Source organism: Pan troglodytes, chromosome 4 (assembly GCF_028858775.2).
Source record: "Pan troglodytes isolate AG18354 chromosome 4, NHGRI_mPanTro3-v2.0_pri, whole genome shotgun sequence".
Classification (NCBI taxonomy): domain Eukaryota; kingdom Metazoa; phylum Chordata; class Mammalia; order Primates; family Hominidae; genus Pan; species Pan troglodytes.
This window is the reverse complement of record NC_072402.2, coordinates 20,405,455-20,422,779: the sequence shown is the minus strand read 5'-3', so window position 1 is coordinate 20,422,779 and position 17,325 is coordinate 20,405,455. Positions and strand designations below refer to the sequence as shown.

General features: G+C 40.1%; 1 protein-coding gene across 3 annotated transcripts in view; it reads right to left on the bottom strand.

Annotated features, from left to right (window-relative positions):
• The window catches only part of LOC134810064 (endogenous retrovirus group S71 member 1 Env polyprotein-like), a 37,534-nt gene that overhangs the window by 9,982 nt on the left and 10,227 nt on the right, over positions 1–17,325 (bottom strand). Inside the window, exons 2-5 of one of the 3 annotated variants that reach the window (XR_010157176.1) lie at positions 13,862–14,062; positions 9,951–10,042; positions 6,449–6,573; positions 3,773–3,907 (exon numbers count right to left, since the gene is read on the bottom strand). Coding sequence is in view for 1 of the 3 variants with exons in the window: in XM_063811109.1 (XP_063667179.1) it covers positions 3,773–3,896; positions 13,862–14,062 (325 nt within the window). In the remaining 2 variants the exon portion in view is untranslated. The remainder of the gene's footprint in view (positions 1–3,772; positions 3,908–6,448; positions 6,574–9,950; positions 10,043–13,861; positions 14,063–17,325) is intronic. The other 2 variants (XM_063811109.1, XR_010157175.1) reach the window with 2 other exon arrangements.

Sequence of the window (17,325 nt, the reverse complement as noted above, 5' to 3'; positions counted from 1 at the left end):
CTGCCCTCCCCTTTCTACCAGGGAGGGCAGGATAATTCTTATTTGTCCAAGACAACTCTAGATTTAGTCCAGCGATGGCACCAGAGGAAGCTACATAACACACCAATCCAACAAAATAATAATATAATAAAATCACTAATTATTGAAAGCTACTAATCTAAGTATTTAATATATGGAATAGGCATCGTTTAAAAAAATTTAAGTGAAGTGTTTCCAGATGTTAAAAAATATACAGTACATACAGTATGAAGTCTTTATACCACATCTACTGTATACATGCATGTGACAAAGGCTACTATATTTCAATATGAATTTCTGTATCTCATAGTGCTATTAGAAATACTATTTTGTAGGTAAGAGTTTATGGTTATGAATAATAATAAAAGTAAGGCACATATTATCAACTCCTGAATAATGTCCTGCAGCTTTACCATGTCAAGTCAATATTTGTATTTCTAGAGCAGTAGTTCTCAAACTTTTTAGTCTTAAAAACACGTTTGGCCAGGCTCAGTGGCTCACGCCTGTAATCCCAGCACTTTGGGAGGCTGAGGCAGGCAGATCACTTGAGGTCGGGAGTTTGAGACCAGCCTGGCCAACATGGTGAACCCCTATCTCTACTACAAATACAAAAGTTAGCTGGGCGTGGTGGCACGCACCTGCACTCCCAGCTACTTGGGAGGTTGAGGCAGGAGAATCGCTTGGACCCAGGAGGTGGAGGTTGCAGTGAGCTGAGATTGCACCACTGCACTCCAGCCTGGGTGATAGAGTGAGACCCTGACTCAAAAACAAACAAACAAACAAACAAACACATTTACACTCTTATATATTGTTGAGAACTCCCTAATAGCTTCTGTTTATGTGAGTTATATCTATTTATAATTATCTTATTAGAAACAAACACTGAGAAATGTACGAAATATTTGTTAAATCATATGATATGCAGCTTCTTAGGTAGCCCAATGATCCCTGCCTCCCGGTCTTCATGCCCTGGTGTAATCCACTTCCCTTGAGTGTGGCCTGGACTTATTAATTCCCTTGAATACAGCAGAAATGATGGAATGTTACTTCAGATATTAGGTTACAAAAAGGCTGTGGCTTCTGTCTTCCTCGCTCTTTCTCTCTCTGAATCCCCATCTCTCTCTAAGGAAAACCAGCTACCATGTTGAGAGCTGTCCTATGGAAAGATCCATGTGGCAAGGAACCAATGTCTCTGGCCAACAGCAATGAAGACCTGGGTCCTGTCAATAGCCATATAGTGAGCTTAAAAACAGATCCTCACCCAGTGAAGCCTTAAGATGACTGTCACCCCACTGACAATTATAGCTTTGTGAGAGACCCTGAGCCAGAGATACCCAACTAAGCTGCACCTGGACTCCTGACCCACAGACACAATAAGATAATAAATATCAACTGTTTTAAGCTGCTAAATCTTGTGGTAATTTTTACATAGTAAAATAAAACTAATACAATTCATTTAAAACTAACAATAACATTTTCTATGAAAAATAACTATTTTCTAAAATAAAAAATGCAGTAAGCTGAGCGGTACTGTTTGCATTTTTGCAAATCTCTTCAATGTCTAGTACTATAGAAAACATTTGTTTTCTATATCTGCTTCTGAATTTAAGCTGTTGAAGTACATTGTTTTGGGTGAAATACATAAAGAAAATCCTGCTTCACACTGATATGTAATTATAAAAGAAAGGAGTATTGTAATAGTTTTTCCAGATAACAGTGGGCATTACTCTTTGATCCTACAGCAGCACTCAACAAATGATGCCTCGGCACGGTGGCTCATGCCCCTAATCCCAGCACTTTGGGAGCTCGAGGCAAGAGGACTGCTTGGGGTCAGGAGTTCGAGACCACCCTGAGCAACATAGCAAGACCCAGTCTTTACAACAAATTAAAAGAATTAATCTGGTGTGCAGGTGGCTGAGATGGGAGCAGCACTGAGTCTAGGAGTCCAAAGTTACAGTGAACTAAGAGCTAGGATTGCACCACTGCACTCCAAGCCAGGGGACAGAGCAAGACCCTGTCTCCAAATGAAACAAAACAAAACAAAACGGTAATTTCTTAAAGATTAGGTGCAACCTAAATACCATATCAATGAACTTTTTATGCTCTGTTACATTAAAATTTATAAATCTATCCTCCACTTTGGCTCATTTACTAATGCATAATTTTATAACATCATGCATTGATTATTTGAATAATATTGGTTCTCTCAATATCTTTGCATAGCAAATTACCCCAACTCAGCAACTTAAAACAATAAACTTTTGTTATCTCACAGTTTCTTTGGGTAAGGAATTTAAGAGTGGCTTAGCTAGGTGGTTCTGGCTTGAAATCATTCAAGAGGTTGCAGTCAAACTGTTGGCTGGGCTATGGTCTTCTCAGGACTCAACTGAGAGATGGTCCAATTCCAAGCTCACTCGTGTGCCTTTTGGCTGCTTGAGAAGATCTACTCCCAAGTTCACTCCCATGGTTGCTGGGAACCCTCAGTTCCTTACCATGTGGCCTCTCCATAGACTGCTTCAGTATGTCCTCAGCTGGCTTCCCTCTCTCAGGGCCACCTCACAACCTGGCGGATTGTCCCATGGTGAGCAGTTCAAAAGAAACAGGGGTGGCAAGGAGAGACACACAGAGAGAGAGAGACAGAGAGAGAACAAGATAGTCTGCTCAAGATGGGAGCCACAGTCATTTTATAACTAATCTCAGTATGATAGCTCATCACTAGAGACAATCAACTCCACAATCAAGGGGAGGGAAGGTAACCTCCGTCTCTTGTAGGGCGCTGTATTGAAGAATGTGTAGCCACAGCTACAAAACCACCACAAATTGTCAAGCTCATCATTGTGGATGCAAGTTTTCCCGAGTTCTAATTTTTGCTTTAAAGCTCACATTTATCATTGGCAATAAACACTGTCAATTGTTTTCCTTGAAATGACAGACTCGCTTCTTTTACATTCGAGAAAATACCTGCCAAATACCCAGCTCCCTATAACCATAGTTGGGTGTTTTTGTCAGTCATTCTTTCAAGTGAAAATGACATTCCATGAAATGACATTCCATGAAAATGACATTCCATGAAAAAAAAAAAAAGCAGCTCACAGCTCAATTACACAAGTACATTTCCTTGAGGCAATCATCTGTTTCAGTAAGCAGCAGAAGTGCCTATGCCTACTACTTCATATTTAATTACATGGAATGTTAAAAATGATGTGTACCCTGGGGTCAATATTTAATATATGTACTCAAGCTTCTTAAGTAAAACTGATTTCTTCTTTTTTCTTTTGGTACATAATAGAGTGCTTGGGACTTTCATTTGGGAAAATCACTGTGGGAAGGAATAAATAAGGCATTGTTTCATGGAAAAAGGTGTGCACTGCGATCAGATGGGAATTACATTGAGATTGGCAGAGAGGAGGAAACGTGGGAGAGGAAAATAAGCAGACAGTGGGGCTGGAATGAAATGAGCATGTTATGGTCTAGACTAAAGAGAGGGAAGGCTAAGTTCACAGCAAGCTGTGGACTTGATGCAAGCATCTGTGAAGGGAGCCAGTCTGAAATTCTCACAGCAGGCTCCATCTGAAGGGGCAGTGTCAGGCAGACTCCTAGACGCTCAGGGACTAGATTGTTATCTGGCCAGAAATGCAGTAGAAGGTTCCCGGAAGGCTTCCAAGAGACAAATAACCTCGGGTTATTTGCCACTCCTAAGGGCACCAATGTCAGTCATAACCATGCAGTTAAGTAAGAGCTTTTCCTATCTTACCTTTTCTCCTTCCCTCTTGCAGCTTTGAAGAGGCCAAAAGCAGAAACCGATGAGGGAGGAGAGCTGAGGAGAGGAAAAGCAGCTGACCAAAGTTCCCTCACTCTTCCACTGTAGACTTCCAAGCCTGGAGCAAAACTCAACGGGGAATGGGAAGAAGTTTTAAATGAAATGAGATTAACATTTGGTTTATTACATCAAACTGGACTCAATTACAAAAATAAAAAGACTACTACTTATTACCTGAGAGCAACAATAAAATTATCATTATTTATTTATTTATTACAGCAAACTCAACTCAATTACTAAAAAAAAAGACTATTCATTTACTACCTGAATGCAACAACATAACTATAAAATCTCCCTGAGATTTGAAAGGGGTGGGAATGGAGCACTATGAGCTGGAACAAATGGAAGGCGCAGGCTTGAAGGTCAGTGGGAGCTTTCAGCATGCACCCTGCTCAGTTCAACTCATTTAATAAAGTGCTTTCAATGCTGCGATTCATTGAGCTTCTATTTTTGCCAGGTTGAGGTTCTGCTGGGTATATTTTAATGAAGGAACAAAATGTATTTATATTTAGGAGAATGGTGTTTCATAATGATTGTAACCAGGCTAACCTGAGTTCATATCCTGGCTCTGCTACTTAAACAATGTGGCACATTTGTAAATCTCTTGGACCGTCGGTTTTCTCATCTATAAAATGGGGATAAATTATGCCTACTTTACAGGGCTATCATAAAGAGTAAATGAGATAATATATGTACAGTAAGTATCACAGTGCCTGGTATACAATGAGCACTCCATAGGTAGCATCAAGAATTATGATCATACTCTTAATGTGGTGACCTGGCCAATGGGAAACATTTACCAGGAACTAGTGCACAAAATAGACTGAAGAGGAAGCAAGACTAAGAACAGGGAGAAAAATGAGAAACATTTAGCAACATCAACAAAAAATGCTAACACAGTAGCCATAGAAATGAAATAGAAGGGACAAATATAAAGGATATTTGAGAGGAAAATGGACATAAGAGATAACTGCTTAGACATATATGGTAAATAAAATGAAGGAAGAGTCCAAGGCAGCTTACATTTTAAAGGCTTGGTTGGATTGGAAAATAGTAGAAATGGGAGAAATACGGAAATTGCCAGAGTGAGCAAGTTTGGTGGGTGAGCATAGTGGGAAGAAATACTGGTTTTGTTTTGCTATATTTTGAATTTAGAGGACTCTGAGAGTTTCAAGTACAAATATCTTATAGTTATTTGAAAAGTTATTCATTCATTCATTCATTCATCTAATATTTCTTGAAAGCCTACTTTGTGTCAGACACCATGCAAAGATCTAGCAAGAGCAATCTAGTAACGATTTGGAGTTTGAATGGGACATCTGGGCCAGACAGAAAGATCTGGGGACTTCAACATAGAGCTAGCCCCCGAAACCATGGATATTAATTAGTTTTCTATGAAGAGCGTCAAGAAGAAAAAACTTATGAAAATATTAACAGGGAGTCATGAAGAATGATCAAAGGGGTGAAAGCTAAAGCAGTGTCTCATGTTGTAATTATTTTTATATTAAATTCTAACCACCTATAGTTTATAATATTTAATCATGTCAATAAAGCAATTTCATAGTAGCTATCTATATTTTAAAATTTTTATTTTAGATAGTAGTGGGTGCCCATTTGCCCTTCATGCAGTTTCCCCCAATAACTACATTAAAAAAAATTTTTTTTTTTGTTTAGATGGAGTCTCACTCCATCACACAGACTGGAGTGCAGTGATGCAATCTCAGCTCATTGCAACCTCCACCTCCCAGGTTCAAGTGATTCTCCTGCCTCAGCCTCCAGAGTAGCTGGGATTACAGGCACGCGCCACCATGGCTGGCTAATTTTTATATTTTTCATAGAGACAGGGTTTCACCACGTCGGTCAGGCTGGTCTCGATCTCCTGACCTCGTGATATGCCTGCCTCAGCCTCCCAAAGCGCTGGGATTACAGACTTGAGCCACCGCGCCTGGCCAAAAATTTTTTTTAGAGATGGGATTTTGCCATGTTGGCCAGGCTGGTCTCAAACTCCTGGCCTCAGCGATCTGCCCACCTCGGCCTCCCAAAGTGCTGGGATTACAGGCATGAGGCACTGTGCCCGGCCCCAATAACTACATCTTATATAACTATAGTACAATATCAAAACCGGGAACTTGACATTGCTATAAACCACTGACTTGATTCAGATTTCACCAGTTTTACATGTACTAGTGTGTGGTATGAGTGTAGTTCTAAGCCATGTTATCACATATATGGATTCATATAATTTTCATCTTTATTTCTTAAAATATTTTCCTTTTTATCACTTCAGTTACTTAGATGAGGTGAAGAATCCACACCACAAGAATTTGAAAAAACAAATTTTGTAGTTTACTGATACTCCCTAATGTTCAAACATTATAGCAAAGGCCACAAAGATTTTTAAAATAGTTAATTAACAAGTAACACATATGTATTTTACACTATTTTACAGTACTTTATCTGCAAAATGTGAGTTATCATTTCTGAAGTCCCTTATAACTCTGAAATTCTACAATTCTAGAATTCTAATTCCTAGGTCACTTAACCTCTTGATATAAAGCAGAAAATTGTGGCAACTGCAATAATTCTTTGGAGGCAGGGTCAGTCTCTTACCTTATCAGGACAGTGCCCAGTGGGACACAATTAATCACTGTCTTATTGTAGTAAAAACACTGTTAGCTTGGGAGATCTAACCAGGTTCCCACAGGAACCTGCTTCTCCAAGAGGGCTTGGTAAACCTTTGGTAAGGAGAGAATAAACTAATCAATAGTTGCTCTAACAAAAAATCTACCATTTTTTGTAATAAAAATATTTTTATCATATTGTTTTAATAATATTTTAACTAAAACATCTATACTGGTAGCATACAGTATATTAGTATTGAGCTTCATTCCCACTCACTTAAATCCAAATCTGTAGTATTCTGATCTTGGCTAGACAAAGAGAAAGCATCCTCAGTTTAGGAAGAAAATAATATTAAGCTAGTTGTCAAGAAAATCATTTATATACTAGATGCCCCCAACAGATCTATAATTTATTTCATGAAAATAGTGAAAGCTTTTGTGCTTAGACAAAATGTTAGAAGATCCCTATAAGTAAGATCAGTGTCAGAACAAATATTTGCATGCTGAGAAAACACCACTTTGTGAAAGTTGCCATGAGATGTAGACTTTGTACAACAGTTACGTTTGAGAGCTTGACAGACTTCATATGTTTTACAGATTGATGGCAATACACAGCAATCATAAAGCTAGATTTCTAATTCAGTAATGTTCTAGAAAAAAACAGTAACAACGATAGTGGATTACATAATTTGATGATATTCTTTTACTGAACAAAAGTTAATGGAGTATATTTAAATCTTTAAAGGATTGTCAGTAGCCTTTTCCATTTTAAACTGTACTAGTACTTTCATTTCATGACACCAAAATTCTCTCAAGGGGAAACTTAAGAGCACATAGTACTTGCTTTCAGTCAACAGAGTCAGTAGGGGAAGAAAACAAAAAGCCTTCTCACTAAGAGGAGTAAAACATGACACCGTAAAGCCCAGGTGTTAAAAAAAAATTATGGCAAAACCTAAACACACACACACACACACACACACACAATTTTTCATGTTATCTTCAAATTTTTGGTAGAGAACCACAGCACATCCTGGGGCTCAAAAAGTAGTTTGTCCTCATATTTAAAAATACGTATCTGATTTGGAAATATCCATCAAGGGATAGAATTCACATAGAGACCATTTGCAGAGCACTTCCAGGCACAACTCTGGGAGAGAGGCCTGAGTGTCCCCAGTTTACAAAAGCTCAGAGGCATCAAGTGACTTTACTCTACCACTCAGCTGCCCAGGGGCAGAAATAAAATAAGAACCAATTTGTCTAACTCAAAAATTTGCTGCTCTTAGATATATTCTACATTACCATCTAAGAGTCATTCCTGTATCTTTATTTAAATAGTCAGAGGCCAGGCACAGTGGCTCACACCTGTAATCCCAGCACTTTCAGAGGCCAACGCAGGACCACCACTAGAGACCAGAAGTTCCAGACAAGCCTGGGCAACATAGCAAGACCCCATCCCTACAAAAAAAAGTTTTATAAATCAACTGGGCATGGTGGCACACACCTATAGTCCTAGTTACTTTGGAAGTTTAGGAAGGAGGTTTGCTTGAGCCCATGAGTTTGAAGCTGCAGTGAGCAATGATTGCGCCACTGCATTGCAGCCTGGGTGATAGAGCAAGACTCTGCTTCAAAAAAACAAAAATAAAAAAGAAATAGAGCAAAAACTCTACTGAGGAACATGCAGCACTTCACTCCTATAGTTTGCATTGACTTCATTTATTTCTTTAAAATTTCCTATAAAGTACCATTTGCATTAAATCTGAAGTATTTTTCATTTGACTAAGTCTAACTATATGTTTGAGTATTATTTTCTGTTCTTTTGGTAAAGGAAAGTTTAAGTATAAGCAGGGGAAAACAGTATTTGGAACATACTTAGCAAAGGGCTAAAATCCTCACTTCATATGGAATTCATAAATGAGTACAAAAACATTTGAAATTAGGGAAAATGGCAAAGAACTTATACAGATGATCACAAAGTATTTCTCTGTTTCTTTAACATATACTTTCTGAATGTCTACCATGCTGTGCTATGTATTAGGGATAGAATGAAAAAGTATTTATTGACTCCATGCTACATTGTTTAAAAAATGGTTTATTTAGGGCCAGGCACAGTGGTTTATGCCTGTAATCCCAGCACTTTTGGAGGCTGAGGCAGGTGGATCCCTTGAGGTCATGAGTTCGAGACCAGCCTGGCCAAAATGGTGAAACCTTGTCTACACTAAAAATACAGAAATTAGCTGGGCCTGGTGCCACATGCCAGTAGTCGCAGCTACTTGGGAGGCTGAGGCAGGAGAATTGCTTTAACCTGGGAGGTGGAGGCTGCAGTGGGCCGAGATTGCACCACTGCACTCCAGCCTGGGCAACCAGAGTGAGAGTCCATCTCAAAAAAAAGTAAAAAAAAAAAAACCTCATTTTTCAAAAATATCTGGAAGGATATATATCATATATTCATAAAAATACCTGGAAATGTACATATCAAGTGATTATCAATGGGTGGTTGGATTTATTTATTTGAAACAAAATAGTAAACATGTATTTCTTTTGTAATAAAATAGTTTCATAAAAATTAAAAACCTATAGGCATTAAATCACTCAATTATTCACATATTGTTCAGAGTTTTTGGTAACAAAAATATATTTCTTTTTTCTTACACATGGAAGATAGACTCCAATAGAAATGGACTTTTTCATTTTATACCACTATCATCCCCTTCCTGTATTCTACATTCAAGACCCAACAGACACACAAACACTGACAAACATGCATGCAGATACACAAATAGAAGACTGTCTCCCTCACAGTGCATATACACACATACACACACACACACACACACACACACACACAGTCTCACTTTGATGTAAGTGAAAAAAGAGTCTGGCAGAGATCTGATGGTTTTGACCTTGGAAATAGTTTTCATTATTCTCTACATTTCTCTAGATTTTTCTTTCATTTGCAACCCCTGAATGCAATATTTTTCATGTTTGTGTATTACAAAATGTATAAATTCTTTCATTGGAAAAATAGCTCTGTCTGACCCCTCTGTTTGTTTTTGTGCCTAAATAATCTATTCTATTAGCTCTGGGTATTAGACAGTCTAAGGACACGTGGCAGACACATGACTGTAGCAGCTGCTAGTCTAAGGAGATGACAAATCTTTCTGTGGAATCAAAACAGATTAATATGAAATAGTTGATAGGAGGTAGTAATTTTTTCCACTTAACTTTTATAATTATTTTATTTAGACTCATGTATAGAATGTTACATGTCAATCTATAAAAATAGTTTTAAATAAAATATAGGTCTCCTTTAAATGATTAATAAAATGAAGTATCAATTAAAGAGTTAAAACCAGCCCCATAATATGTTCCTTATAAATATATTGCCTTAAAAATAAATAAATAAATAAATATATTGCCTTAGTCCATTTGTGCTGCTATAACATAGTACCTGAGACTGGGTAATTTACAGAGAACAGAAATTTATTTCTCACCGTTTTAGAGGCTGGGAAGTCCAAGATTGAGGCACTGACATTTTTTGAGGATCAGTCTCCTTTTCCAAGACGGTGCCTTATTGCTGCATCCTCTGGAAGGGAAGAATGCTGCATCCTCATATAGTGGACGAGACAGAGGGTCAAGAGAGTGTACCCTTCAAACTTGAGCCCTTTTATAGGGGTATTAATCCCATACATGAGGATAGAGTACTTTTATTTTTTTTTTTTTGAGACAGTCTCCCTCTGTCACCCAGGCTGGAGTGCAATGGCAAGATCTCAGCTCACTGCAGCCTCAACCTCCCAGGCTCAAGTGATCCTCCCACCTTTGCTTCCCGAGTAGCTGGAACTACAGGTGCACACCACCGCACCTGGCTATTTTATTTATTTATTTATTTTTATTTTTTGTATTTTTTGTAGAGATATAGTTTTGCTATGTTGCCCAAGCTGGTCTCAAACTCCTAGGCTCAATGATTTGCCCACCTCAGCCTCCTAAAGTGCTGCGATTACAGGCGTGAGCCACCATGCCTAGCCAGGTTGGAGTACTTATGACTTAATCACCTGCCAAAGGCCACATCCCTTAATATGGTTGCGTTGGGGATAAAGTTTCAACATGAATTTTGGAGGGGACACCATAATTTAATCCATAGCATATATAATTAAGTATTTCATTCATGAAATTCAATAATTCCATGTTACTAGCATGTCAATGACCATTTAAAAATATATTAATGATTTAATCACAACAAAAAGTTCTCTGATTTTCAACTTTTTCAGTTTTATGTACAGAACTAAGTGATTAAAATTTTTCTTTAAAAATTCAGTAAAGGTCAGCTGGTAATAATGTGTATGAAGTACACTCCTCTAATATAACTTTATAAAAAGAAAATGAATTGAGTATTTGTGGGGAGCTTGCTTTAAACCCAACTCTATAATGATTATAAACTAGATTAAATTTTACTGTAATCTAATAGTTACCCAGTTTTTTACTTCAATATGAAAAGCCTTTTCATTTTCAATGATTATTTTACAGCTAATAACTGTCAAGAAACACACAAACATTAACTGACATCTCAACAAAAGAGTTGGTCAAAATCTATCTCAACAGAATTATATCTCTAGTGTTTTTCCATGGGTTTTTATTACTCAGAAATCTTCCCAGATTTTCTTTTTTGATATTCCAAAAGGATTTAGCTATCTCCTTACTTTTCTGTTTCTGTAAGGAAAGTAAGGGATGCTGGGAGGAGAAAGGGAGAAAAGACAAAATGTTACCTATAATGTTTTGGGGTTCAACAATTCCTAAAACACATCCATGGACCTCCTCCCACTCCCAGCAAAAACAAAAACCCATGTCCCAGACCTTTTTTTAGACTGCTTTGTAACAGATCCTTTAATGGCCCACTTGAGTCCATCAAGCTATGAAGTCTTCCTGAATAAGGAGTGGATTCACTTACTTCCTAGAGGAACTGCCCAGTTGATATGGTTTGGATTTTGTCCCCACCCAAATCTCATGTCTAATTTTAATTCCCGGTGTTAGAGGAGGGGCCCGGTGGGAGGTGATTGGATCATGGCGGCGGATTTCCCTCTTGCTGATCTTGTGATAGTGAGTGAGTTCTCAGGAGATCTGGTTGGTTAAAAGTGTGTAGCACCTCCCCCTTCCCTCCCTTCCTCCTGCTCCAGCCACAAATGGGTGGAGACGTGCCTGCTTCCTTTTCACCTTCTGCCATGATTGGAAATTTCCTGAGGCCTCCCCAGAAGCAGAATCCTGTACAGCCTGCAAAATTGTGAGCCAATTAAATCTCTTTGCTTTATAAATTACCTAGTCGCAGGTATGTCTTTATAGTGTGTGAGAAGAGACTAACACACCAGTAGATAATCTAAGGTAGATCTCCTTTACATCAGACAGGTAAATTAAGTTGTTTCTCTCCCTTCTCATTCCTTTCATCATTTAAGTAAATTCTTAAATTCCAATGTTTTTTTTTCTTCAGTAACTAGAAAAGAGGACAATTTCTCCTCTTCTCAATCTTATCTTCTAAACAGAAACTCTGAATACATTATCCAAACCTTCAACAATATTTATTGTTTTATATGCACACAAATACACATGTGCATATATATATAATTTTGTATGCAAAGTATACCTTTATTAATATTTGTTTAATATTTTGACTTTAATGTTAAAGAGACAATAAGATCCCTGCTATCAGAAACAAGTCTTCTCAAGTTACTTGTATAACATAACAGGGCAATGTAGAGTTTGATTTTGTCATTTTGACCCTACTGTTTTTGGCCCTGAGGGTATTTTGATAGAAAAGCATTTTTTAGTAAAAATATGTAAATCAGAAACTAACATTAGTGAATCTTAGAATTCTTAAGTCAGCTAAATTATCATTCAAGAATAAAAGTGAAATAAAAGCTTATTTTCAGACAGAAATCAGAAGAATTTACCATGAATAGGCCCTAGCTGTGAAAGAACTACTAAAGGAGGAATTTTAGGAACAAGGAAATCTTGGAGGAAGAATGAATGTGAGAAAGAATGATAAGAAAAGAGAGTGATTAACACATGGATTAGTTCAAACAGACATGGACCTTTAGAACAAGAATAATTGTTGTACCCGAGCGAGTTAGAAAAACGCCACGCTTTGAGACGAATTAAGAGTCCTTTATTAGCCGGCGACCGAGAGACGGCTAACGCTCAAAATTCTCTCGGCCCCGAGAAAGGAAAGGGGCTTGATTATCTTTTATACCTTGGTTTAGGAAGGCGGGGGGCCTAGTTAAAACAATTTTACAGAAGTAAAGTAGTCAAAAAGTTAAAAGGATAAATGGTTACAGGAACGTAAACAGTTCCAGGTGCAGGGGCTTTAAGACTATTACAAGGTGATAGACCCGGGGCTTTGGGCGTTATCAATCAGATGAATTCCTGGGAACTGCTGATATAGCTTGCCACAGTATCTTATCAGTTAATTGCATTCTTGGATGTGCTGGGAGTCAGCTTGCACAAGTTAAGTCCTTGAGGAGGGGGCTGCCAGTGAAAGAGCCAAGATGGGGTCTGTTTGGCTCTCTTAGCTAAGGGAGAGTCAACTCAGGTGGAAACGAGACTAGGTGATTAAAGGAAAAGGGAGAGTCTAAAAACAGAGTTAGTAAAAACCAGGTTGGGCATTACATTCCCCACTTGTGTTTTTGGGGAATCAAATCGTTGATTCCTCAGTTATAACAAGGGGGTTATATTGAGTCTTAAGATACATAAGTTTGACAGAAGCTATGCATTGTTTTACAAAATTAAGAAACCAATTTAATATACAAGGCCCAAAAATTAAACTTAATAGTATGATGAGGAGAGGTCCAGCTAACTCAGTGATTAAAGTAGTTAGCCAGGGGTTCCAGTTGAACATGTTTTGATACCAGGGGATGTTATTTTCTTGTTCCTGTTGGTGCCTATCTAGATTTTCTCGAACTTTTGGAGTGTGTCTTTTATGACTAAGAATGGTGGAGGAACAGTTAAATCAACTTTGTCAGGGGGTTTCTAGAACATAGGGTCACCTAGAGCAGTCAAAGGCCAGATTGGCTTGGGTGGGCTCCATGAGACCAGGATTTTTTTTTTGGATGGTGAACATACTGCCAACATTAAATCCTGGGATATAAAATCTTAATTCCCATGACATGCCATAATATTATTGAGTTGAATTAGGGTCATGGACAGTTATAGTAAGAGGATTACAATTTTTTCTAGTACATAATTTAGGACAAGAAGCACAAGTTATGGAATGAAGATCTGGTTAATCCCCCAAAGTAGGTGGCTAAAGTTACACATGTCCAATCAGGGCAGAAAAACTGATAAGTATCTCGACAGCTAGTGTCAGGGTGATTCCCAGGACAGAGGTAAAAGTCAAAATTTTGGAGTTCTTTTTCTGTACCTTTGGAGCTTCCACATCCAGTTTGGCTCCCAGAGTGTCCAAATCCTACTGCAAGGTCGACACTTTCTGCTCCTATGACCGGTAAGTTGTGTTGTTCTTCATGGGTGCAAGCTGGCTCTGGGAACAGTGCACATAAATCGACGGCAAAGGTGACTTCCTTGGAAGTACCAGCCATCCAAGTAGTGTTGGCGAATACACGTCCTGTTGTGAAAGAGGTGAGGAGGAAGGAGTAGGAAGCCACAGAGGACATAATAGGTGAAAACAAACAAGAGAAGTAAATAAAAAGAATTAATCTAACAGTTTCACCCGACTTAGGCGCAGTTTTAAGGGGCCTGATCCAGCCTTGGGGACCCATGTTTCTAGCTGGGCTCTGTTGGCCTTTTTGATGTGGGAGTGATGAATCCAAGCAGGAATTCAATCCACCTTCAGAGCCGTTGGCATCGTGAGGATGACGGTGTGAGGTCCCTTCCAAGCAGGAGTGAGTCCTTCTCTCTGGAACTTTTTAATAAACACTAGGTCTCCTGGCTGGAATGAATGGCAGGGCCCCATCTGTTCAGAAATTGGATTGGGATGGGCTCCTCGAACAAGTGGCAGAATAATATCTTGTACCTCTTGGAGAGACTGTAAGTACTGCAATAAATTAGCTTGTGATATTTCTGCCAAATGGGCATCTCTTAGCTTAGGCAAGATAGGCGGCGCCTGCCCATACATAATTTCAAAAGGCGATAACCCAGCCTGATAAGGGGTGCACCTTACTCTAAGTAGGGCTAAAGGAAGGAGACTCACCCAATTTTCACCGGTTTTTAAAATTAATTTTGTAAGAGTATTTTTTAGGGTGCAGTTCATGCATTCCACCTGCCCAGAGCTCTGTGGTCAATAGGCACCATGGAACTTCCACTGAATGTTTAACGTCTTACTGACCGACCGAGCTATGGACGAGGTGAAGGCAGGTCCATTATCAGACCCTATGGCAGCAGGCAGCCCGTATCAAGGGATGATTTCATTAAGTAAGAACTTAACTACCGTATTGGCAGTTTCGTTTTTGGTAGGAAATGCTTCAGTCCATCCGGAGAAGGTGTCTACTAGTACTAGAAGGTATTTGTACCCAGCCCGGTGTGGTTTTACTTCTGTAAAGTCAATTTCCCACTTTTCTTCTGGCAAGTTTTTTCGGAGACAGTGGCCTGGGCTGGGTTTAGGACCTTGCTTGGCATTTACCTGGGCGCAGGTTGTGCACTGGAGAGCTGCTTGATCTGTTAGGCTTTGAAGATGTGGGATTCTTCTTTGTTTTTGATAGCCTTTCCTGCTGAGGTGAGTAGCCTGCGCTCCTGGTAGATGGCTCCATGTACATGCACAGTAGCAAAGGTGTACCTGCTGTCAGTGTAAACATTAATACGTTTATCCTTACCCCATCGGAGAGCCTGAGTGAGGGCCATCAATTCAGCTTTTTGCGCTGAGGTGTTTGCTTGTAAAGCCTGAGCCCACAGCACATCTGTCTCCATGGTAACAGTTGCACCGGCCTTTCATACTCCCTGCTCGAGAAAGCTGCTACTGTCTGTGAACACAGTGGCGTCCACCTTCTCTAGGGGCATATCTTGAAGATCGGGTGGGCCAGTTTCGGTAGTTTCTAACAGTTCCTGACAGTCATGGATAGTAGCTGGATTCAAACACCATGTGGGAGAGAAAGTCAAACGAGGCTGATCTAACAGTAAACTGATACTGCAGGATGCGAGCATTTGACATCCATTCGCCAGAAGCACTTTGAAGTAAAGTCTCTATGGCATGAGGAGTTGTAAGGGTTAAATTTTGGCCCAGAGTTAACTTATCAGCCTCTTGGACTAGGCTTGCTGTAGCTGCTACTGCTCGCAGACAACTTGGCCATCCAGAGGCCACGGGATCCAGTCTCTTAGATAAATAGGCCACTGGGCGTCTCCAGGGTCCTAAAGTCTGAGTAAGCACCCCTTTAGCAACTCCCTGGCTTTCATGGACAAACAGGTGAAACGGCTTTGAGATATTAGGGAGGGCTAAAGCAGAGGCTTCAGTTAATGCCTTTTTCAGGTTTCGAAAAGCCTGTTCTTCTGTGTCTGTCCAAATTAACGGGCCATTTCATTCTGTACCTCTTGGATAGCCGCCACTAAGATTTTTGTTTGTCCTTTGAATGCTTTATCAGCAGCCTTTTCAGCTGCCTGTGTTGCTTGTTTTTGTTTTTCAAACTCTTGGTTGTCAAAAACCTTTTGGGCTATTTCTAAAAGCTGACTGATATTCATTCCAGCAAATCCCTCCAGTTTTTGGAGTTTTCTTTTAATATCTGGGGCTGCCTGAGCCACAAATGCCAAATTAAGAGCACGGCTATTTTCGGGGGCCGCCGGGTCAAAAGGGGTGTAAATCCGATAAGCCTCCCGGAGGTGCTCTAAAAACGCTCCTGGTGACTCATCGGGCCCCTGGATGACTTCAGTCGCCTTAGACAAGTTTATGGGTTTCCGAGCGGCTCCCTTAATACCCGTGAGGAGATACCAGTGAAAATCGTCCAAAGCTCTCCTTCCACTTGAGGAATTTGGGTCCCAGTTAGGCCGGGTAGAGGAAAAGACCTCCTCAAGGAGGTCTCTAGCTTCCTCCTCCGGTCTATTGGCTGATGCAAGGAAGTGCTTTCTGGCCTCTCTCCAGATATGCTCCCTCTCCTCAGAGGTAAAGAGAGTTAAAAGGAGCGGTTGGCAGTCATCCCAGGTGGGCCGATGGGTCTGGAGTATGGACTCCATCAGTGAGGTCAAAGCCTGGGGCTTTTCAGAGAAGGCAGGATTTTGGGTTTTCCAATTATACAAGTCAGAAGTAGAAAAAGGGACATAAACCAAGAAGGGGGCTGAGCGCTCATCACCCGGAGGGACTTGTGCGTCTCTCAGTGGTAGTAGAGGGGCTGCTTCCTCCCACCGCGGCGAGGCCACAGGGGACGTCATCAAGGAGACATGGGACGACCCTAAGCGAGCAACTTGGTTGTAAGGCGGTGGGACTGGGTGAGGGAGACTCTCCTCTTCTTCAGAGGGAGGCAGTACAGGGGGAGCCGAACCGGCTGAGGGTTGAGGCGAAAACGCGGCCTGGCTCAGGAGGACTTTGGAGGTGGAATTGTGAATGGCGCATGAACGGAGCCATGGAGGAGGATTCCGGACCAAACTTAACCATTGATTTTTATAGGGAAACTGATTAGGATAGCCGGGAGCTTGGGTAACAACCTGCCACACGGCTTGAACAATTGTAGGATTCAATGACCCTTCAGAGGGCCACCCAACTCCAAACTTGGGCCATTCTACTTTACAGAGTGTCCGGAGCTTGCCTTTCTTAAGGCGGACTCCATAATCCTCTGAGAAACCAAGAGAAAAATTTTTCAGCATGCACTGGAGGGGGCTCCAACCCTTGCAAGGCCGGGACTCCATAAATGACTAAGTTTTACAGTTAAAAAAAAGAATGCTAAAGTA